The 25,580-nt window shown below is 41.2% G+C and overlaps 1 protein-coding gene across 2 annotated transcripts in view; it reads right to left on the reverse strand.

Annotated features, from left to right (window-relative positions):
• LOC116696624 (neuroligin-3) overlaps positions 1-25,580 on the reverse strand; it is a 132,148-nt gene that overhangs the window by 58,202 nt on the left and 48,366 nt on the right. For both annotated transcript variants that reach the window (XM_032527711.1, XM_032527712.1), the window contains one exon: positions 24,740-24,889. In XM_032527711.1, coding sequence (XP_032383602.1) covers positions 24,740-24,889 — 150 coding nt within the window. The remainder of the gene's footprint in view (positions 1-24,739; positions 24,890-25,580) is intronic.

Below are 25,580 nucleotides of genomic sequence, written 5' to 3' on the forward strand. Positions count from 1 at the left end.
GTGTGTGGGTATTTGTTTGTGGGTGTGCATGTGTGGAACAGCAGCAGCAGTGTGCAAGTGCTCGTAGGGGGGGTATGGATATTAATCACCAAGAGGAGCATGGTTCTGTGGTGCCGGGCGGAGATGGATGGGGTGTGAGTGCAGTGATGTCACCCTGACAAATGGACCGGCCATGTTGGCTGAGACTCGCACATCGCCTCTCATTTCAATTAGTTCCTCACACAACAACCCACCTAACCCACAATCTGCAGGTTACACTCGCACAAACACATACACTTTGGCCACAAACACACCCCCACTGGTGCCCCAACCCATAGCACAACCCTCTAACAAGATGCACTGATCTGTAAGAATACTATCTAATTAATCCATCTCGATTATGACGCCACTTTTGCTTTCAATCCCAGCAGCCAGTCACTCATTACCATTCATATTTTCAGCCAAGCACACTGACTAGGTCTATGGCCAGCACACTAGCCAGTGGGGACTGGCAGACGGTCTGGGTGGAACCAAAAATTGGGCACTGCCCTGTGTGTTCCCACAATTTCAATTTGATGAAGTTCCGGAACAATAGCAATGAAAGCAACCGTGTGGGCCAATAGTTATGGTATGCATTTACTTTGATGTGGAAAGAGGTATAAGATCTGTACCAGCCATCACAGTGAGCAGCAGTGCTGACAAACTGAGTTCAGGAATAGAAGGTCTCACCTCCGCACTAGCTGTTTATAGCCTTGTTCTTAAAAGCCTGACACTACTAACAAATGGAGCCAGGGCTTATTTTGAAGTGCCTGTCACCTATATAAGAAGCGTTAAGCCCTGTTTTCAAAGGTCTGACGCAACTAACCAAAGGCAGTGAGCCTCGTTTCAAACTCTTTCCCGTCTTGAGTGAACTTTGACATCGGAGAACTTCACTATACTGTGGACTTTCCTCCAAGCTCTCCATGTTAAACTACCTCTCAATCTCCATTGTTTCTTCTCCCACACATTCTCTCTTCTTCTGCTTCCTCCCCCTTACATCTGCATCTGATCTCTGCCTCTGTCTACTGGGATCCTCTTTCTTCTTCACACTAGGAGGGTGGTGCAAGTGGATGACTTTGGTATTAGCTAGGGCAGACTGGGTCATGTGAGGTTGAACTGGGCTACGTGGTGCACAGTGGAGCGCTAAGTTGGGGATTTGATCAGAGACCCAAGGGGCTCCAGCTCCATTTCCAGCTTAACATCAGTGGTGGGTATCTCTTAATCTGCCCGTGAAAGCATCGGGAGGTTAATACCAACCCTGTAGAGAAGGGGTGAAAAGTGGGGGAGGAACTTCATCGTGCTACAGATATAATTAGACTGTTATACATCTGCATTCATCCCATTAAAGCTTCCTCAAAATCTGTAGCTGGAGAAAGACAAATAAGCATGTTTAGTAGCTCCAGAATTGCAGATGTTCTGTGAGGCTTGAGTGTGTCAATTAAGCAGCCCTTCTGGGCACCTGGGTGGCTCACCTGGTAGAGCAGGGGCTCATATGCAGGAGTGTCAGTCCTTGACACAGCGGCACAGGGTTTGAGTCCAACCTGTGCCATTTGCTGCAAGTCTTCCCCCTCTCACTCCCTCCTTTTCTGTGTACAGCTGTCCTGTCTATTAAAGACTAAAATGCCCCGTCCCCCAAAAAAAACCCAAACATTAAAAATAATTTATTCCGTGGGAGCGTCACTTGCTTGGCTTCACATATTCCTTTGTTGATGAACTATGCCTGTTCCCTCACCCCGGGAACAGTGGGAAATGAAAAATAAATGAAAAGCTTTTGAAATAGTGTGTATGATTATCATAACACTTCTACAATAGAGGGAGTGTGCCTGCCATGTATCACAAGGGGCATGCACTATACAAAAGACACTTGTACCCATGTCCTAAAAGATGACAATATTTGCTTATATATATTTTCTTTCCTTTCAATTGGTACTGAAGTCCTGTTTCCAGTAAGGGTCTCCACATTCAAACATCCAAAGTCATTCCTTTTTTCATTTCACTTTGCTGTTCTTCCCTTTAATCTAGCAGTACTAGAGAACTAGGTTCCAGCAACAACAAAAAGGTGAGATCTTGCTTTCTGTTTCATCTCGGCCTCCTGCGATCCCCAGGGAGGTCTCCCTGCGCTCGTCTGCACTGCTTGGCGATGGGAGATTGTGCCAGGGCTCTGTTTGTTGAGCTTTCTTCCCCCTCCTCATCGCATAGAAAATCTGCCTGACAGTTCGGCAGCATGGCTCAGACCCCACAGGAGCTACCGTCAGATAAACTGTCATCGTGGCTTTGTTCCACGTGCCCTATAGGCTGGTCAGATGCACTGTACACCTGAGTGCCCGAAGGCCAAAGCACAGAGCGAGAGTGCAGTGAAAGAGATGATGTGGAGACAGAACATCATCCAGTCTTGTTAATTTTGCTGCATGTGTCATCACGGCCACATTTTGTTAACTGTGTGCGTTTTATCTTTATTGATAAAATCAGTTTTGATGGACTGAATTAGGTTAGAGGTTCCCACCTTTGAGCTATATATTATACCACAAATAAATCATGCATGGTTCATTGGCAGCACTAGTTCAGCAACCGTTGCCGGGAGATTTGATTGGATAAGAGCCCGCTATGCTCACCATCGCCTAATATAACAGCTGAGCCTCAAACTCTTGACATCCACAGTCAAACCCAACTCCAGTCTCCGAGTCTCAGATGACTCTTCTCACTGTTTCCCTAACGAGGCTCGAGCGAGAAAGCCGACTGGTCCTCTCACAGCTGAGCACTAGGGCGGTTGCCACTGTCAGCTCCTGTTAGATCAGCCCTCTCTGGTTCACGTTTCAGAGAGCACAAACACACTCATCCCATAGGAGCTCATCCGCGCTCCCTCACCCCCGCCTCAATAAATTAATAAAGGAAGGAGCAGCTCTTGCAGGTAATTTGATTAAATACGACATCCTTGCTTTAAGGAGTGCGCTGACGAAGCAAAAATAAGACAGGACATTGTCGGAAGAAATTGTCACCATACTCGCACATGACCCCTGCCCCAGCAGCTGCTCTCCTCCCTCTCTATCAGTTGAGCATCACAACATAGCCCATTTTCCAAGGACACCTCTGAGTGTTATAGATGAAAAATGCTATATGCTCCAGATTACTGGGCTTGTCAGTCACCTAATTTGATGCTATCCCCACCAGATCCCTTCCCATAATTATGTTTCTTTTGCTTTATTTCATAACAGACGTTTATGGGTTCAGAGGCTGCATGCTGCATAAGCCTATGGTTTTATCTAGGGCACATGCTTCACACTTCTCAAAACAGACATAGTGTAAACAACAACATGAGCTCAGACATTTGTTATACACCAAGGACATGAATAAGTGTAGCAAATTTCTGGCAAATGTGCTGAGGGAATTGTATTAAAACTTAATTCAAACACTAAATTCTCATATTTTAGTTAACATGGTTACCCTGTAATTGCAGTAGTATTATCAAAGCAATTGAATCAATGTGATCATTTATTTCATTTAAATACAGTGTATGTTCCATTTCCCCCTGGTGAATACTTTATCTCATTCTGTGTTTATGTCATCCCCACTGTCTTCTCTTCTCCCCTCAGGCTTCAGAGGGCTGACTCGAGCTGGGAGTGATGTATCGAGCTACGATGTATGAATGGAATGACAAGCCATCTCAGTCAGAGGGGAAACCACTCATTATACAGATTGCTTTGTGGTGTTTCTGGGTAGTCAAGGCCAATGTCACCCTTCCTCAGTGTGGCCGTGGCCTGAACGAGCATCGCTGCCCTCCCCCGCTCGCCAGCTCCGAGCTGACACACTTGAACTCTGTATCCTCCAGAGTTTGCCCAGGGGTTGCGAGGGAGGATTACTGACCGAACAAAAATGCCAATAATGGGAGGGAAACAGACATGTTCTAATGGAAGGAAGGACTGTGAATCTTATTAGCAGGACATCTTGTTTCAGTCAATGCACCAGTAGCCCCCCTGGCTCTATGATAGCATCAGCAGCAAACAGCTAGCAGGTGCAGAGCAGAAATAAAGCCAATTGTCTTGATCAAATCATCCCCTATTCTGCCACCCCACATCTATTCCTTCACTTCAGTGTCCACTAACTGGCTCTGCTATGGATAATGCTCTATAATGTCTGGTAATGCTCTCTGTGGTGCTATCAAGACATATGCTGATGACAATACTTTCCTCGTCTTTGATAGGTTAACTATGCTGCAATAGCTCCCATGTTGGGAAACAGGTGGTTAACTGCTCCTCCTGTCTGTGAGTTGTGGTTTACTGTGAGTAACATCCCTACCTATAGTGGAAAATCCAGAACCTGCTACCTGTAGTAGCTTGTGCAATGGTGGAAGGTTTGTTCCATACCAAGTTCCTGGTTGAGCCTTATCTCCCCCAGCCTGAGAATCCACCTTTCTGTCCTCAGGATTGGCATGGGGAACAGCCTTGAGTGGCAGGCTCCCGCTCTAATTAAACCAGCAGAAGCATTAGTCCCGCTTGTGAGCAGTGTGAGAGTTTTCATAATTACCCGTGCAATTCATTCATTATTTACCTTAACGAGGTGGCTCAGTGGCCAAACATACAGTGGATTTGGAGGCTTAATTTGGGGAAAAGCCACAATGATATTGAATACCTGAGATTTTTGCACTGGCCACCTGTAAAGTGTCTGGATGATGATGGATTAGGAATAATGAATATTTGCTCCTATCAACTTTGTAAGTGTCTGCTGCTGGTGTAGGCAAACACAGAAAAGCACTCTTACTGCAATGTCTATTAAGTTCAAATGAAATGTAAGTATGACCTTTCTAAGCTCCTTAATTCAGCTAAATTGGCTCCAGAGGAGGCTAATTTAGCCCTTTACAACATGGGGGGAAATGGGCATTAGAGCAGTGGTGCCACCAGCAAATGGCCTGGACCCTGGCTTGTTTGCACAGAAAAATGTGCTACCTTTCTATCTCATAAAGATGGGACTTTCACTGTTCTTAAAAGGCTTAAAGCCTTTTTTCCGTCCAAACTATTTATTCTCACCCAATTGCTGGTATTACCGTTATAATGTTGACCACCGTGGTATTGTTAGTACATTAAATGTGGGTTTTACATTAAAATGCAAATGCAGGAAGCGAAAGCATGCAGTCAGCATTTTACAATCCTGCATGAAAAATTATACCTTAGGAAGGCCATACATTTAGATGCCAGAACTGGGATACAAATCATAGCTGGCTCTAGCTGGGGAGATAATTGATACACAATTCATTAATGATGGTGGCAGATGATCAAGTTAGACTGGTGTGATACAACGCTGCAAAATTATTGAGTCAGGAGATAATCTGTTGTGATGCAGCCCTTATACCACTTATGATAATTCATATCGTTCCGTATTTTCACTCATACATAACAGCAGGATCCACGGATCACAGGCACAGCGTGACTCATCCCGCCTATGCCCTTTCATATTTCACGAATAAAAATACAAAGGTGAAACATCCTCATATATTGTCGTTGGGCGAAAACCTCTTAAATCGAGTTCTGGTGAGCTTGACGTTTCAAGAGAGTATGAGTATTAGTCAGGGACAACAGTGACACGCAACTTAAAATCTGAATTCAGTTTACATGGTCTGACACTTTTAACAGTTGAACTAATATGATCTGTGTCATTGGATTTCTGCCACTCAGGAATCCATACCATTTTAATTCCTGTCAGCATTGTTAACTTGTTTACTGCTATATTAAGCACCAGATATGCTGCCTCAGAGAGAGCGAGGTATATAGCCCTTGGCAATTTGCTTCCAATGAAAGCATTAGACTCACAGCAGTGGTACAGCAACAATGAATTAAATTACACGTGTTCTTGTGTAGTATAGCTTGCAGACCCTGTATTTTTGATTTCATAAAATATTTATGGAATACTGAGGTCTATTTTTGTGGAAATATTGCTCATATTGGTACATGCTGTACTGTGCATGTGAAATGGTGGCCATGTTTACATTAGGCTTTTCATGCATTTGTATTGCCACTGCTGTGTTTGCAACACAGATTTAAGGACTGCTGAGTTGGGGAGAGCAAGATTAGAATATACAGTATCAAGTAAAAGCCTGAAATCTATGGGATTGTTGCAAGCGTAAACCAGTTCAAACAAAGCAGCATGCCTTGTGTTTCCTGCACAGAGATATCACATCACAAATCAGACAAAAGCCAGAGCAAAGCCACTTCCTCTGCCTTTACTGCTGGGAAATAGAAGAGCATTACCAGACTTGTAACTGTGCTCCAGTGACCCAGAAACACATATTTCTAATTGTTCTAGCTGGCCTCTGGGGCTTCCTTCACAAAGCTATGACCTCTTTACAATCAGAACACAGCGAACGGCCCACCAGGACCCAAAGGAGAGGACGATCTCTTGAGCAGGAAACTCCAAATGCCACCTCCATATCTGTCAACGCATCGTGTTTTATGTGGCTGTGCTTCACAAGTTCTTGCATGCACACAAACACACACACACACACACACAGACACACACAGACATACATACTAACACACACCCACACACAGACACATACACATAGCTTCAGACAGCTCAATTTGTTCGCCCTATCTCCTTGAAAGTGCACCTAAGACCAAACGAATACGAGGTGGACTGAGTAAGCTTTTTCAACCTTTCTCCTTCCCGGACAATCTAATAACATCAGACCGCGGTGATGCAGCAAGGTCGGCCCCGGTCCACGGTCACTCTCTGCTGGGTCCACGGCTGAGGAGGTGTGCTCCAAGGAGGGGAAGGTTGGGGGGGACAGCAGGCACATGGCCAGTTACACTAGATCTGGTCCCTGATCCAAGAGCCCTTCTGATTACAGTATAATACATTTATAATTGAGAGCGATAAGGTCTGTGCCATTTGAAATGTTGCGACTGTGCTGTTGATAATTAGTGACCCTGGAGAACAGCTGTTTTTTTTTGTGTGTTTTTTTTTACAGTACAGCGAGAAGCGGCCGGTGCTTGTGATGAGATCCTTGCTGATGCCGACAGAATAAAAGCCGCCTAAAGAGCTGACCAATGGAGAATTACGCACTTATAAACTACGATCTTATCAGCAAGCAAGTATGATTTGAAAACGGAGGCACGTCTTTTACAATGCTGTTTGGGGCTTTGAAACAATTATCTCTATACTTGGAAAATATTATCCACTAGAGTCCTCTCTATCTGTTTTCTTGGGGACATGTCAGGGGCTAATTGTCAAGAATTGAGTTATTGAGCTGTATGCCCTTCTCCAGCCCCTGAAGGACTAATGCCAATACAAATAGCTTCCAAACACTATTGGAATTCCAGTGGAGTGCCCCTGACTTACCACAGCCATAATATTGTTCTAATAATTGGAGCTCACAGGCCATCAAATATCATGGCGGTTTGTTCAATTGATTCAGACAGGGTGAAGGAGTGAAAAAAATATGCATTTGCAGTTTTTCCATTTCGTAATCTAAATAGTATTCCTCTGCTCTGTTTTCAATGATGGTAAATTCTAAGAGGTGAAAATGTTTTGTAATTTGTCCTTTGAATAACTTTTATGTAATGTGGTATGCAGGGCTGATAGTGTTTTGACAGGACTACAACACAAGTACACATGTAAACAGTATGCACATCTACATAAGCTGTATCATTTGGCCTCAAGTACAAAGTTGATGTTCCCCCCCCCCCCCCCCCACCTACAAATGGAAATGCCTTGATAATCGCCGCACCAAAACATTGTAATTGGATATTTACCATTATCAGCTAATTTGAGAGGATTCACTTTAATAGTGTTCTGTTCAAATTGAATAGTTGACAAAGCAGAACTAGGGTGTCAACTGCCTGTTTGCCATGTTCTGCAGCCGTTCGCTGCAGCACTGAAACGATGAGAGCTTTATCACAGCCCATCAGTAAAGGCACGGATTACTTTTTGTGGGAGACTGCTGACTTGGCAGGTTGAGTGAAGGCAAGTGGCAAGGCCGGATGATAATGAAAATAGTTGTGATAAAGACTAAATGGATGTGGGATCGGGGTAAAAAACATTCATGAAAAAAATATCATAGGGAGAGTGAGTGACGCGGATTGACTTGGTTTGATAACACGCAGACAATCTGCACTTAAATATACATCCCTGCCGACTCATTTTTGCACACGCTGCTCTTATCACCTGCGAACAGGACGGAAGCAGCAATGTGTCCTATCAAACAGTTGTCGTTCAGAAGTGTTTGAACATGTTTTAAAGCATTTCAAGTGCAAACTGAGTTTAATTAGAATGGCTGCTGATTAACACTGCAGACGAGTGTCCAAAGAATATCAACAGTGCCTCAGCCACAGTGTGTGCGCCTCTCGTCTGGATGGGCTTTAAACATCAAAGTCTAAAGAATGGAACAAATGCTGTTGTATGAAAGAAACTGTCACTATGGGGAAAAGATGAGACTAATCAATAGTATAAAAATTGTGGAGGGGATGTTTCAGTTTGTTTGTATTATACTCTTTGCAAAGCATGGTACAATATTGTGCTAAAGCCAGTTCACATGAGTGATAAAGTGATAAAGAGGGTTGTGTGTGCCTGTAAGACAAAGTGAGCATGTTTTTCAGCTGGTGTGTTGCATTAAGGAGAGACAGCTGTAATTGTATGTATGTATGTATGTACAGTATGTGTATATCTATATCTATATATATATATATCTCTATATATATATATCTATATACATACAGTATCTATCTAATATTATATACATACAGTATCTATCTATCTATATGTATACATACAGTATCTATCTATCTACTATTATCTATCTATCTAGCTATAGCTATAATATATCTACTAGTATATATATATTATATATAATATATATCCAGCTAATTTAAATAGCTGTGATTGGTTTAACTATCCCAGAATGTATCTGTGGAGTAGCCAGACGTTAATCCACACAATGTGAGACTACTGGGTAAACATCACAATATTTTTGTGCTTGAAAATTGTGGTTTCTCACAGCAGCAGATATAAGTGCTATAATTGGTGAGAGTAAATGTACCAACTAGCGCTGCAGCCCTCCTCTATGCTCCCTTGGTACACAAAATACCCAAAGGGAAGCGTGAATAATAAAGACTTCAAATGACAAGCACGCAGCAGGGTTAATGATAAAGGTCAACTTGGCAGCATGCAGCCAGTGAGTGTAAAGGACAAGTGGCAAGGGGTCACAACTCACATGGTCTCCTGGCCAATATATGGGAACAGGATCCACAATATTCAGAACCGGGTGAAAGCTGCTACTCTGTAGCGAGCATTCCCTGAGCGGCTGCCATGTGACACACACTTTAATGATGCTTTTATTAGCCTGCTATGTCATATTAGCGATGACAAAAAACTAATACAGTTTCATATGGGAAAACACAGCATGCTCATATCTGTTAGACAAAACAGGAACAGATGAGACCTCAGAATATTAGGGTGGAAATCATGGTACAATAGGTTGAGTAAATTACAATCATATTGCTGAAGAGAGGCAGGATATTCAAGTGCAACCATTGAAAAACATCACAAAAAGAGACAGCAACGTTGCTACAGTGGCCTAGCATCGTTTTGACAGGCAGCTCCACAGAGAGAATGTCAGCCAACACCTGAAGCCACGCAACTCCAACAAGACATTCAGGATTTATCAACACATTCTGCAGCTTTTATTCATGAAAAAACTGGCATTCAGCAGAACCTGACACTCACATCAGTCCTGCATGATATTTACAAGAATCCCTTGAACTTCTTTTGCCTGGGAGGAACAAAGCTTATTCTTGTTCTATGGACTAATCTTAATTAAGCCCTGCTGTTGATTAGGTTGCGTTGTGCAGTTTTTGAAAATCAGTAGAGAATGTACACTGTAACAAAAGCTAATTATTTTAAATTGCTATTAGCAATTTATTTTTTGTCTAAAATGTACTAGCTGGTTCAATATTGACCATTTGATCACCCATCATCACAGTCTTCTATTATGACACAGTGATTTAGAGAACTGCAAGTCATATTTGTGGTGAACAAAGCTCTTCTGCTGGGGAACCAACCCCTCGAAAAAACATATTAAATCCACTGATAAACAAAAAATCCAATTAGGTGATAAAAGCTTAAAAAGTAACATGTGTGCAGTATCAACTGCTAAGTTAGAGGGGAACATTTCCATTTCATTATAGGAATGTCTCGACTTGCCCTGCACACACTTCTACACACCAGACACACATACTCAGGCCACGTGCATGCAATGAACCTTCTGTAGTAAACCCTTTACAAGTTATGATGGCAATTTAGTATGTTTCCCTTGATTTTTGTCCCAGGTTATCTACATGCATATCTGTAAATATGTAATTTTTAAACAGCACAGTGCCTGATTAATATGTGTATGATCATTTCCTAATACCAGGAGCTCGAATTCAAAACCTTTGAGCCCATAGGCAGTTTCTGATCTCAGGGAGCTACAGTATTATCTGGGTGATGTCACAAGTGGCACTGCAACTAGTAGACAAGGAGCAAGACTACGTGAAAATGCAGAATTATGCTGGTGTAAAAAAATGTATTTTGTCATTAGACACTTGGTTAAGACAACATGAGATGCCTGTAATTTATTTTTACAAAGATCAATAAATGCCAAACTGATGTTTAAAGATGCTCTATTTTGCATTGACTCCAATGTATAGATGAGGACACAATTAAAAAAAAAAAAAAAAAATTAAATTCACTTTTTGAGATATAATTATGACATTTCGCACACGAAATCTATAGTGATCTTAAGAATGTTGTGAAATTTTTCTATGAACATCAAACATTTAATTTTGAAAACAAATCCAGGATTCGTTAAAGCACGGTGGGCTCAATTTATCACGAGTCAAAAATCTTAATATTATTTTTGTTGAGAACAGTCTGGAGATGAAGTTGGCCAAATTTGGTGTCAATTCAAACAAACATGTTGGAGGTTTGGGAAGTTTTGCAAACAGTAGAATAATGGACTTTTATATGAGAATAATGGCAAATTGCTACAAGGTAAAAGCAGAGCAAGGTTTCTGCTCTATTGGGGCTACAGTTTTGGCATAAATTGCAACATTGTTAAGTTTAGCATAGGACCGGACTTATGTGTAAAGTTTGATGAGTTTTCCTGCATGGGAACATGGATTTAATAGGAAGAATAAAAATAATACAGGCAAATACAATAGGTTCCACGCAGCTTCGCTGCTTGGCCCCTAATCATTGAAAGACTTGACCGCTGTCCAGGGTGCTGAATCTGAGGCTGTCCAGGATGTCTACCAACATTCACTTTAATGGGAATCCCGCTGGCGGAGACTGATGCTTAATAACTTGCTTTGACTGATCGGCCACATTATTTGCTACACCTGCCACACTCGTTATATATACCTTTCTGTTCCAGATCCTAGTCACTGAATCTTGGAGTTGCCAACGCCAAGCCTCATGCACTCCAGGACGTTTTGCCTCGTTAAGAGAATTTTCTTTTAGTTATTTTAGTGCCTTTTGTCTGTGGCCACTTCACATAGTTTTGCCTGGCCATTCTGGCAGTGGATTGTCCTGTCTTTTGTTTGCTTGAGTAAATAAAAGAAATATAAAGTTAGTTTGAAGTCAGAAATTATGCATATCCTGTGTTCTCTGTAGTCGGGTCCAGTTTCGCAAAATTGAACTGACTGTTTTTTTTATTGTTAAACTGACTGAACTCTCAACATGTAAACTGGCTTCTACAAACAAAACTAATCTGACTGCTGATGAGGTAGAAGCTATATTTACATTGTAATTTTAAAAATGGAAAAAATGGAAAAATGTTAGCAAAAAACTTTTTTATTTTAGGTAAATTTGACAGCGTCATTTTAAATTGATCTTAACAATTTATTTTTTTGCTGTCCATAATGTGATTTATTGCGCTTGTGCTGTGTTACTTCAACTCTCCCTGACTAGCCATGACTTCTTCTCTCCCCCTGACCCACAGGATCAGCAGCCCCTCTGTGTTGAGGCACTTCCTGATTTACAATGTAAGCACTGGGCGGGAGGCAGGAGTCTGAAGAGCGTGAGGAGCAGAGTTTTGAATTGACAAGGTGAAAGTAGGAGGAGAAGAACGGGCAGGAGAACAAGGTTGGATTAGTGAGGACCCCGGGGGGCGTGGTGGGTAAAGAGTGCCACTTGAGGTGCTAGTGAAGGAGATTGCTAAACAAATGTAGGTGGACATTTTAATGGATTAAAGTGGGCAGCACAGCTGGGGAGGGGGAGCAAAATAACAGTGTGTGAGATGCACTTGTAAAGCGGGTGGAACTGCACCAATCAGAGGGATGAAGGTTGGGAGGGACAGTGTGTGAAAGAGGTCTGGTCACAATGCTTTTAATCACACCTCTTGAGTAGGAGTTTGGTATTATTAGCATAGGACAGAGGTGAGAATTCTGTTTTTACACATTAGCCTGATTTCTAAAGGAGCCAGTACTAACTTTGAAAAAAAAAGAAAACACACATTAGTAGTTATTTTCAAAATCTTCAAATAACCTTGGTCTCTTTTACCAAGAGTACTACCTTTCCCTAACCTTAATCAGTAGTTAACGTTGCCTAAATATAGCCATACCTGTCTCATTACAATGCCTATACATCTAGAAGCCAGATTCAGTGTTCCTATCTGCATTTCCATAAAAAAAGAACAATTATCAGGCTCATATAAAGATGCCTACAGACAGGCACAGAGAGAAGACAACCCTCCCCCCCCCCCCCCCACACACACACACAAACAAACACACACACACACACACCTGAAATTACTGCAAAAGTTACATAAGCAGAAGGCAGTCAAGCAAAGGCAGTTCCTGAAAATTCTGTGTACACTGGCTTACTACAACAAAGCCCTTCCAGTGTGTTCTAATTCTCTACATTTCCCTCCAGAGTAAATCCTCGTTCATGGGGTTGAAACGAATGGGCATAGGAGATGGTGGGAAAATCAAGGCTCCTAAATACTGAAGGAGATGAAGTTGGACTAAGTTGGAATGCAGCCACAGCTTTGTTTACTACAGAATGTAAGGATGTTTTGCACCTGTTTCACACAGTAAGGACAATTATTATTTATTTTTTCATGGTGCAATAAAGTAGAAATGCCCTACCACATGTTTGATAGACCTCCTTGGGGTTATGACACATTCAAAACCCCATATAGCCCTATAAAATTAACTCTCACAGGAAAGAGATGGTGCTAGCCTGACAAGTAATATGACTTGTCGTGGATATATTGCCACCTATTTGCTTACTATGGTCCTTCTGTGAATACTTTGTTTCAAGTAAATGCATTACACTGGATATCTGGCTCTGTATTCTGCTACATTAACTGCACATTTATCATCCGGCATCTTTCACAAAGCTCTAAGCAGTCATGATTCTCCCTAAATGCGCATTCATTCTCACCTCTGTCCTATGCTAAGAATACTAAACTTCTACTTGATAGGTGTGATTAAAAGCATTGTGACCAGACCTCTTTCACACACTGTCCCTCCCAACCTTCATCCCTCTGATTGGTGCAGTTCCACCCGCTTTACAAGTGCATTTCAAACACTGTTATTTTGCTCCCCCTCCCCAGATGTGCTGCCCACTTTAATCCATTAATCCGTAAAATGTCCACCTACCTGTTCTAGCAATCTCCTTCACTACCCCTCAAGTGGCACTCTTTACCCACCACGCCCCCTGGGGTCCTCACTAATCCAACCTTGTTCTCCTGCCCGTTCTTCTCCTCCTACTTTCACCTTGTCAATTCAAAACTCTGCTCCTCACCCTCTTCAGACTCCTGCCTCCCGCCCAGTGCTTACATTGTAAATCAGGAAGTGCCACAACACAGAGAGGCTGCTGATCCTGTGGGTCAGGGGGAGAAAAGAAGTCATGGAATGTATGCACAAAACAAAGGCAACACCAGAAACTAAAAGAGAATGACAACGCTATATGACGCACAACCAATAGATGGATTGCTGCATCTTCTGACATGAGAAGGGAGCCCAGTAAACACTATATGTCCACAACAACTGGAATTATAATTGACCATAATAGTTTCATCAGACAGCAAAAATGACCACTAGCTGTGGGGCTTACAGTAATACCCAAAAATATATGCACATATCATGCCCACATCAATGGGACTTGCAGACAGTTTCATTAGCCATACTTATTTCACAGCATAAACACCCACTTGCTTAGCTGTCGGGCTTACATTACATACTGTATGTTCATTGGCCTGATGCATTAATTATCATGACCATCATAATCATCATCACCCTCCCAATCAATCAATCAATCAATCAATCAATCATCAACACAACTGAGAATAGTAATAAAACAAAGCATGCTCTGTCCAGAACAATTCAAATCACAGTAACATTAGCTCACATCCACAAAACTGCCCCCCCCCAAAAAAATAAATAAGCAAACAAGTGAATTATGACTTACTTTACTGGGAAATAAAAGAAATTATATTTAATATTACACAAAATGCACAGATTTTGATAGTGACAAATGAGGTGTCGGAGCCAATCAAATAGATGCCGCTGCCTTTTTGGGAGATCCAGGATCCTGTTCCTGCAGGAAATTAAAGCCCTGCTCCCGCCTTTGTTAGCCCCTCTGCAGCACTGCTTTGTGGTGGCAAATGTGGAAAGGGCCTCCCACAGATGCGAGGACTGCTGACCTTAGCGGTTAGGCTTGGCCGCTGCTATGATTAATGCCTCTACAAGACAAGAAGCAAGTACCTCTACCTGTCTGGCCAATATATATCTTCTTACACACATCATTCCCGTCTCAGGACACACCTGATGATGGACAAATCTTAACCTCCGCCCTCCGGCTTGCTGTACCCGGCTTTCTACTTCTCCCCCTTCCTACATTTCACAATGCTGCTGAGGAGCAATAAGAACCTGAAAAAGGTGGGAGTCTTAGAATCACACACTTTTTCCGTCTTCTCTGAACGATCAAACATGCCGCACTGAGCTCATCTGAAATGTGTACATGCTGGCGTCTGTTCGATAAGGCTGTTACCTGTACGCATTTTGCCCTAAGGAAGAAAAAGCGGCTGTGTTTTTTGGTTGTGAAGTTAAAAATCCCTCAAGGACAAATGCACTAAGAAGAAAAGCAATGCTGTCATTAGGAGCCAAATACTCCCTGTTAGAGCAGAGCATAACGCAAAACAAAGCATTTAAGCAATGAATCACCACAGATAGATCTTTCAGGAGCCATGAAGAAAAAGGCCAATACAAGTTGGGAATAGACTAAAGTTAAAAAAGTCTCAGAAATACAAATATTTACCATCAGGTATACAATATATCTTGCTTGTGCCATCTCTTGACAGAGTGATATTTGTTCAAAGACTTTGTACAATGATATGTACTGTTTTCATTGAATTGATTTTTCAGTTCAGGAGTCAATATCTGAGTGGGGAAACAAAACAGTAATTTGCAGTTCCCATTACCCAGACTGCAATGTTTTTTTATGTGGCATTTTGTGCCCCTCAATGTACTTTAGATTGCAATGTGAATGATTTTGCCTTATTTATTGATGCAATTTAATCCATTTACTGTTTTATTAGAGTCTAGAACTTTTCAAAAATGTTCAGAAATCTTAGTTCAGTATTTATGTAGTTCAGTATGACACAGTGGGTACGGTAACACATAAATTATAACAGCTACACATTCCACGGTCATGATGTTATATAGCTAATGTGTTATGCAATGACACATTAAAGGTTGAAGGGACCTTCAATTTATATCCTTAAAAAAACAAGGTCATTTTGCAATTGCTGGGCAATAAACCAGTCCAAACATGGCCAAGTATAGCGGGTCATACAAAAGCCCCTGTTGCTGTGAATATATTTAGGGATTTACTGGTGTGGCTATTAAGAGGGCATCTGGCTCTGAAAGCAAAGGCAAAGGCCAGCTAGGGATTCACACAAAACTATTTGTGCAAGTTTATAGCCTCTGCCACAAAAACCAAAGGTGAAAGAATAGCTTAATCACTGCATTGGCAACACCTGCCACTGTTCATCCATTGCATTATATAGCCTGTTGGGTACTTTGAGTCACATTCAAATAAAATCAATTTAAGGACTACTTGAAAATGGGAAAAAATTGGCAGCTAGAGGCATACCTGGAATATGCAGTACTTCCCCTGAATCATTATTAGGTCGGACTGTGCTGAGGAAATGCCATCTCTTGTTGCTGTACCATGCCATGTCAGGGCGAGCGAGATAGCTGCTCAGTACATATTAGTCTTTTGTCTTTGAGGAGCCACTCATATCTGTACTCGCAAAACCTTTGTTTTTGCCTGCAACTGAATAAGAATAATGTTTACTCATGTATGGGATGCGAGTTCACAAGAAGCACGACTTCCATCACAAACAGTAAAGGTCAAACATCCATCAGTAAAGAATCTCGACCACAAAACCTGACACAAGGTCGACATTTTCCTTCAGTGAACCGCCGTTCCATCTGTGCACTTCATATTGCCATCTTTGGGTGAAGTGTTCCATTTTTACATGAGACGCAGCAGAGGACCCCTTGACCAGATGAAAGCAATTGTTGGGTTAGCTCTTTGATGTCTTTGTAATGCATATTTACTGTTTTGGTGGAAGTACTGCGATCATCGAAACATGTTTCCATCTCAGGGCACTGCGGCAGCACAGCTCGTTTTGCATAGTAAAATTAATACTGTACCGTAGAAACTGATTTCTTAATGTCACAGTTTTCTGAAATGTCAGGCTTATGAAATATAATGAGCTTTGTTCCTGTTTCCATTTGTTGTAAGATGAAAAAGAAGTTCTCATTCTCATTAAAAATCCATCAGAAATGTGAGTTCAAGTCACAACAGTGAGGGGGAATTTGTTGTTCATTCAGTGTAGAACATCTTAACACAATGCTGCTATGATTAGTCTGAGCAGGTGGTTAGACTTAAAGATACAGTACCTCAAAATGTTTAGAAGGTATTTCATATATCAGCTATTCAACATGGTTTTGCTTCATAGCAATGGAAAATTGAAAAATGAATTAAGCATTGTGTCTGTCAGCAGTGGGGTTGGGCTGACCATGTCAAAAGGTGGAATTGAGTCAGTATCCATATAATTAGCCTGGATGCTTCATTCTGAGTGATCAAAGGTAAATAAAAAAGGAGCATCTAATAGACTACTTTATTCTGCTGCCTCACTGTATTCATATTTCTCTTTCTATCTTAGTAACTAGTGACTTGTCTGCAGAGGTAGCCAATGAAACTGAATTAAACAAATGATCTACAGCTGTGAGCAACAATATCCAATATGCAAAATGTCATGTTATCTTACGATATTTAAAACTATATATATATATATATATATAAAAAAAGACATCTTGTTTTGTGGTTGCATTGCTGTCGGTGCTACGTTCAAAGACACTGCATTTCCCGTGCCTGCTTCTTATACATGCCATTGCAGGTTTTTCCAATTAGTTGCTTTTAATGTGAGCAAGAGGTTGTATTGTAGGAATTCCTCAGTTTGCATTATCAGTATTTATTAATACGGGGGAGGGGGAATTGCCTCCCTCTCTCCCGGCCCCATTAACTTATTGACCCAACCACCCCTAAATTGACAGAAATGATGTAATTCAAAACAGGAACAAGCTGAACCAATCTCTTGTCATGTCTGTCGGGGTTTAAAAAAAGTAATGCATGAAGGCAACTCTGTGCGTGTGAAAAAACAATTAGTCTTGATTGGTTACCCTCCCTCAACAACCGACTAAATTCTTTCAATCAGGGAGGTCTCCAACATCTGAAACGGCACGCTCTCTGGATGTGGTGCAGATTGCGCTCTGAGCTAATCAAACCACAGTGCTCCAAACTGCATCTGAGAACTTACTTTATATAGGATTTAATACAGGAATAATTACTATAAAGTTATTTTTTTCAACAAACAACCTAATCAAAAACAAGGTAATGAAAAGAACACAACCTATAAATGCTTGAGCAGTGTTACTGTATATTTAAAAAATCATCGTAAATGAAGATTCAAGGTCCTGCTGTGGAAGTGCCGTTTGATACAATGTCTACATTATTTCTAAGGACTGAGTCCTACTCAGTGTCAGTTTAAATCAATACTATACAAGAGTTTTAAGCTAGAAAGGAAACATCTTCTTGGACTGTGAACAGCCGAGCACTGGGAAACAAAAGGCCCCATCCAAGCCCTGTCTTGCAGAGCCAGACGTTTGTTGCAGTGTGGCAAGAGCGGCTTAAGAGTTAATTTCCTGGCAGCGATTTGTAGGAGAGCAGCATCAACAAGCTGCTGCAGACTGGAGCATGAAAACCATTACTTCAATCCCTCACTCCCTGACATTAATAGGATGAATAAATGTTTTTGTTCCCTGCTTAATTTGGATGAATTCATCCAAATGAAAATAAAAGCAAGTAAATATCCATCTCAGCTCCTCTCCTGATAATAAAAGACAAAGAGAACTTACTCTGCCTTCGCTTTTTCTTCCACCTACTGTTTGTGAATTCCTCCGCTCGGCGCCAAGCTCATATATCAGATGATAACCGAAATGACTGAGACTGGGAACACTTACTGAGGGAGGCTCTTTATTTTAAGTCAATTCACTCTCGCCACACAGGAGGTTGTCATCCCAAATTTTATTCCGTAGTAACTCACAGGGCAATTTTTGTGATCCCAGACATCCAATATGACAAATGAGATGCACCCAGACAGATTATATCCTGCATATGTAAGACAAAAAAAGTCATTTCCATGCTCATTTTATGAAAGCGGTGCAATGAAATCATGGAAGCAGGAGCATTTTGCATCAAAGAGGAACAACAACATAGACCACACTTACACTCAGTCTATCCATTTGTTTTGTCCAATTCATCCAAGATGCATTCAAGAGGGACTGGTTTGAGTTGCTAATGAGCAGACGTTGGAATTATTAGAAGTTACCAAACAGATTCAGGTGCATTACATCTCCTTCTGAACTGGAGGAGGGCAGACCCTAATGCGCCTGTAATCCGGGATAAACACGGCGGATTGCAATCTGATTTGTGATCTGGCCAAAGGAGAGGCATATGTGTATATAAACACTTTTATCAAATTATGGACTTTGGATAAAAGACACTTGAAATGACAAGTGTAAATGAGGCTAATGGTTTTAAACCTCAAAAAGGAAGAATCCAGATTACATCCTATAGTATGACTAATTAACCAACACTGCAGAATACAGTGTCTGAGTCAGGAGGTAATGAGCTCTCAATGTAACTCAGCAGTAATTCTTCAGTCAGTGAAAAACAACTCTACAAACTTGTATCATAATACAATATTGTTGACACACAGCCACACATATCCTCTGCCCCCCAAAACACTGGCTGCTTTACCAACAGACACCATTTTTAGTTTGGGAGAGGGGCATGAGAGAGAAAGGCAGAGTCACTTACCACACACAGAATAAATCTGACAATTGAACAAATCACCTGCTCTGCTGCTTCAGTGCTGCACTCAAGTACACTCACACAGTGGGTTTAGGTTATTTTTGATTGGATCTAAAACTATTCTTTTAAAGGCCTGAATAACTTGGGTGGACTGAGTCGACAGTCCATAGCTGTGACGTCCCACTATAAAATGAATGTGATCAGATAGATAATGGGAGATAGACATCAGAGGTCACAAATAAACCCTGTGGAAGGTGAAAACTCTCCACAAGTGCATACTGTACTTGACCATTCCTCCTTTTTGAAGAGAGGAAAAACCTCACCTTGAGTTTTGGCAAGAGAAGCGGCCTTTGTTAATTTTTAATGCATTTGGAAAAGTAATTTCCAAATGCCCCCCAATGGACTGGGAAATTGACATGCTCTGGAGAGCTAGTGAGTAATTATATTTGTAAAGAGCAGTGATACAAGATACTCCCCTCTGACTGGGACTCATTACACATCATTAGAGAGGCGCGGCAACTAGGCACACGCACGCGCACCACGTTCATAGAGCACAAACACCCCTCCACATGCACAATGTCCCTTTCTCTCTCACGCACACGCATATCCAGATCAATGAGCAGAAATCCCAACACTGTTTCTCTTTGGCAAACAAACTCTGCTCTTCAGGTCCCCTGCCCTGAGCAGAGTGTGACAAGTTTGGACAGTGAAAAACTCTATTCTCCATACCTCATGTGGTGACAATCATACGTGGACCGATAGGTAACTAAAGATGAAAATCTAAATTAATTCTCATTCATCAGAATACTGAAAGGTTCAGATATGAAAGTTTCCAAATGAAGCCTCGGGAGAATTGTGGTCTACCCTTAGAAGCAATAATTACAATTTCAGCAGCGCACGGTTAAAAGCTGCAGGGGGATGATAGAACGGCCCTGGAAACTTAGTGGACTCCTCTTTATTTGCAACTGGAGTGGAAGCCACTCGACACATTTGTGTTTCACTGTGGAATCTAAAGCCACCACGCACAAATTATAAAAACCACGCTGAAATATAGACTACATCCACTGCGGCCTGTCTTTTGGAAAAACACCAAACAAATGCTAAATCTATATTTCATAACCCACTGAGCACCATCTTTCAATAACTTTGCTCCATTTGAGTAAATTGTTGAAAAGCCCTGCAAAGCTGGAAATAGTGCTGCTACAAAAAATGGAAGAACGGAAATGTAATTAATGCAATAGATAAATAAAACATTCATCACTGACATTTACCAAAATTTAGTGCTGTCCAATTCGTTGAAATTTGCCATGGGAAATGTTAATCAATGCTTTCAGTGCTGATTTGTTAGTTAGGGATGTTATTTACCGAATATTTTGGGCCTATTGCTGCTGTGAAATGAGTTAGTTTTTAGATTGTTGTGTGTATTTCAAAAGGTGTTTACTACATTATTAATGCCATATTCAGATTACCCTGGGAAGAAGGGAGAGCTATATTAGTGTCAGAAAGTGTAGTTTGTTGCCTTGTCTGCTTTCGCTTTAAACTCATTATCTTGTCTAATTCTCTCTGCCTCGATTATTCCCTCATCACTTTAAGCAGCCTAATTAAATGAGCTTTCATTTTTTCCATTAATAATTGTATATTTATTTACTTATTCTGCATTTCTGCATGTAACTGCGTCAACCAACGTGGAATCTAAATCACAGTTTCTTTTCTTCTTAAACTATTTAATTGAAGGGAGTCCTGCTGGACAATACTTGAGCTGAAGCCACAGAGGAAGTACAAATTGAAGTATTTGTGCTCATCTGCAGTAGCTGTCGTATAACAGGATGTTACAGTGCAAGTGTAGAGCTTTCAAATCTGTGTGCAGTGGCTAAAGTACAGAGTGCAATACAAACAGCTAATCTACTCCACTTAATGCTGTCTAGACAAGATTAATGCTCAAACTGTATTCTAAAAATAATGCAAAAAAATAAATACATGTAATTGTAATTAATCGTGTTTGGAATATTGCAATTCAAACTTTTATGATTGAACATCTTCAGACAGCTTAGTGTTAATTAGTCCATCATGGTCTGATTTCTCTCCGGCCTTGGTTTTATTTGGTTTATGGGTTTGTCTGTAATAACAGTTTAAAGCCGTACCATGGGGAGATTATCAGACCATGCTACAGCGATGGACATTATCGCTCAACTCCATGCATCACTTCTTCTCTGCTCATTTCTCAGATTGGCTGCTAGGGAGCTCACCAAGAGAGCTGCTTTACAAACTGTGCATGCGTGTATGTCTGTGCATGTGTGTGTGTGTGTGTGTGTGTGTGTGTGTGTGTGTGTGTGTGTTCAAAACCCTATGTGTAGATTATTTTTGCTTGTGTCTCACTGTGTTTGTCTGTGTGAATACTAGCTGTGCACACACGCTTGGAGTAGTTGTATGTGGTGTTTAAGGGTGTGTGTGTGCATGCATGTTGAATGACATTTAGCAAAATGTGGCAGCGAGTGAAGAAACATCTGTCTCATAATTGAAGTGCAATGAAAGAAATATGATCAAGAATCCGTATTAGGTCTACGTGCTCAGCTTTAAACCAGCGGCAGCAGCACCAAGCAGCATGCACTGCCAGTGCTCCTACTACCTTACCACCCCAAAGGCTAATTACAACGCACAAAATGATGCACCACAAAAATAACAGAGGAAAGTACAGCACATCTAAGATGAGCAATGATGGAAAAATCGATAGGCCTTAGTGCTTTCATCTCCATCAAAAAAAAAAAAAAAAAAAATTCTCAGGATAAATGTAGTTGGGTCTGTGTGATTCAACCACACCAGTCATCTCAATGTCCTGGAGGATAAGGCACCACTACTTAGTCACTCTCCTGCTTGTGACATTAAAGCAACACTAAAGAACCTTTTGTACCTGAAAATAATGTTTCCAAAATCATTTCAGTGGTTCATCAACTCGTAACAGGGTGAACAGCACTTCAGCATTTGCTTTGTGGCTCTCTACAGGTTATAACCGCACTATACAAGTTTGCCAAATTGGGTAGCAGATGTGTAGTTCCAATGAGACATGATGGGACAATTCCGCTTCCAACCTGTAGGGGCACCAAAGCAAGGAAAGGTGCGTCCAGCACTGTCACCCTAGTTTGTGCGGTGCGTCCAGCACTGTCACCCTAGTTTGTGCGGTGCGTCCAGCACTGTCACCCTAGTTTGTGCGGTGTCCCGCATCGTCGCCATGCGCCAGCCTTTGTTGGCTGAACAGCCAATTCATCTGATTAGCTGTTCAGCTTGAAAACGTGTGATGAAAACAAACAAAGGACTGTGAGAACTACACACAAGGCTCCTTCCATTTTTTTTTTAATCTCATCTGATCAATCAAATGTGCATAAGAGCTGTCAAAAATGACATTTGAATGTCACATTATGTCCATGAGATGGCAAAAGTACAACAAGATTTACTGTTCATAACTTCTTTTGTAGGTATATGGTGTATATATTCCAACAATAACATGTCTTTTAAAAGAGCTCTACATCCCTAAACATTACAACATATACTAATGTTAAACTATTATCCTGTACCGGGTTATTTAAAATAAAGACCGTAATAGACCTCTCTGTCTGCACCACTAAACAATTAGCCCCCTAGCAAGAAAGCTAGCTTACTAGCCAGCCGGCCAGCCTCTAAATTAGTCCAGATGCTTTATAATTAAAAACAAGACATGGAAATCTCACTTTTTACAATATTGGAGCTTTAAAACAAAGCAATGTCTAGTTATGACACCTTGTCACAGATTGTATATTTCATACATTGTAAATGTCCAAAAAGGGAAAACTATTCAATGTTAAAAAAAAAGAAAAGAAAATTGGGAAAATTTAACATAGCAGACATTTTCCGTTCTTGTTTTCCATCTTGTTAATCATCCTGTGACTTTTCAGATTCATTGAGTGACTTCTTATAAGGCCCTTATACATCCATGTTGGGAGACACTGATACAGCTAAATTAATACTCACTAGCACACCAGTGAATACAAAAGCGATACTATGAACTTTAAAAGAAAGAAAAAGCATTCTCTTCCCAATAAAATATTTATAAGTAATAAAACACACACAATTCCCTTCACTCAGGGTTTTGCTGCAAGAGTCTCACTTGGTCTCATATGACCAGTAGCGTACAGTGGCTCATGCTAACTAATGTTAGCAATCTTTAGATAGATATTGCTTTGTAGACAGTACAGTCAGGTCGCTACAACTTCTCTGCTGGAGTTACATTGCATTGTACTGCTGTTTAGAAATACAATGCAAAATTTACCTCTTTTTCAGTAACGTTTGCCAAAAACTATAGTGCCCAGCGGTGTTAGTAAATTACTTACTTGAATTTGGAGCTTAAAATGGAATTATAATTTGTGACTTGTGAAGATTTAATGATTTAGATCTTCGCTTAGAACCAAATACACTGGCAGCTGTGAGCAAAATACAGTATGAAGAAGGCCGACAGTACTGAGAAACAGAGTTATCAATTGAAGGTTTTGAGATTTGTTGTGGGATTTGTTGACCAAAGGAACTATAGAATAACATTTTATTACTCCTTTATGTTAACAGCATCCAGCGATAGTCCAAATCTGAGGCAACACTCTTAACAAATGCCACAAAACAGTGAACATTTTATTTTATATTCAATGTTTGTAGTCAGTAAACACAAAAAATGTGTGAGGAGGAAAATCAGCTGTGTCAGAGAGATGGATGGAAAAGGTACAAAGCTTGGGTAGTGTGCTAACAATCTCCATTTTGTGTTGCTGCAGCTGTTTCCATGGAGCTCTCTCTCTCGTTTTCTCTCTCTCTCTCTCTCTGCCTCTCCACTCCCTCTCTCTCTCTTTTTCTCTCTCTCACACACACACACATACACACACACGTAAGTGTCTGAAAGAGGATTCAGCTGTGTGAGTCAATCTGCAACCAAATGCAACTCAGAGAGAGAACCCCTCGTTCTCTCAACAGACTCTTCTCCTCTCCATCTCTCCGGCATCACGCCCATCTCATCATTTTTTTCCATCCTCATTACAATAATTTCTTAATTTATTCTAAACCCCAGTCACAACAACAAACCCACATTCAGCACACTCAATTACTGTGATTTTGATACACAAGCACCACATCAACAAGAAGCGCAGGAACCAGTGTTTTTCTCTCAGCCTTATTTTGAGTATATGTGGCAATCAGCAGTGCTCATTACACCTAGCTGCCCATGAAGATGGCACAGAAAAATGTCCTTAAAGAAGGAGGTGAAGTAAAAAAAAAAGAAAAGAAAGATGCTTACCGAGGACGCCGACCCGATAGTTGAGAGTGATAACGATGACATTTCCATAGCTGGCCAGGACGCTCCCATCGATCATGTTGCCAGTCCCCTCCATGTAGGATCCTCCGTGGATGTAGACCATCACAGGTTTGGCCCCAGTATCTCGTATGTCTGCAAGAGTGGCCATCATTAACATATTCACATTGATGTCCACCCACTCCGATCAAGGGTCAGCTCAGATTCAGATACAGCAGATACAGAGCACGGTGGCCACAAACGGACAAGCTGATGGTCACCTCTCAGATACCAGCTGTAAGGAGACAGTCCTGCGGGCCTACTATAAATGGAGGCCATGGCCCTATATATCAGCTCTATGAGAAGTAAATTAATGTCCACTCATTATGTTGGGTTCCACTCCATTATAGTAATTGGCCATCTCAGCTGAAAACGTGGCTCGTCATTTACCATATAAAATATTTATAATAAAAACCTAACTATTAGGGTCTTATTTGGTTTCCCGTTGCCTTCCAGGAGGCAGACCCGCTTTCTAATATAGACACGCAGGAAGCCATTAGGGAGAATAAAGAGAGAGGTACTCTGACACATCTACTAAGCAGGGAGAAGGCTAATCTGGTTTGACAGTGATGGGGAAAATGCACCGGCTAATTACACAATGCTACCATGCACCTCCTTTTTACACAGGCCTATCTCTGTGCAACAATTCATTTGCACAGTCTTGCTTGGCATTGCAGGCAGTTAAATTTGTGCTTCAGTTTTGGTAAAATGTTGTTTATTCTATTCCCAAAGCAGGGCTTGATATCCAGCTGGAGCGACATTCCAGCCGGATAAAGCACATCCAGAG

Source organism: Etheostoma spectabile, chromosome 10 (genome assembly GCF_008692095.1).
Source record: "Etheostoma spectabile isolate EspeVRDwgs_2016 chromosome 10, UIUC_Espe_1.0, whole genome shotgun sequence".
Lineage (NCBI taxonomy): Eukaryota > Metazoa > Chordata > Actinopteri > Perciformes > Percidae > Etheostoma > Etheostoma spectabile.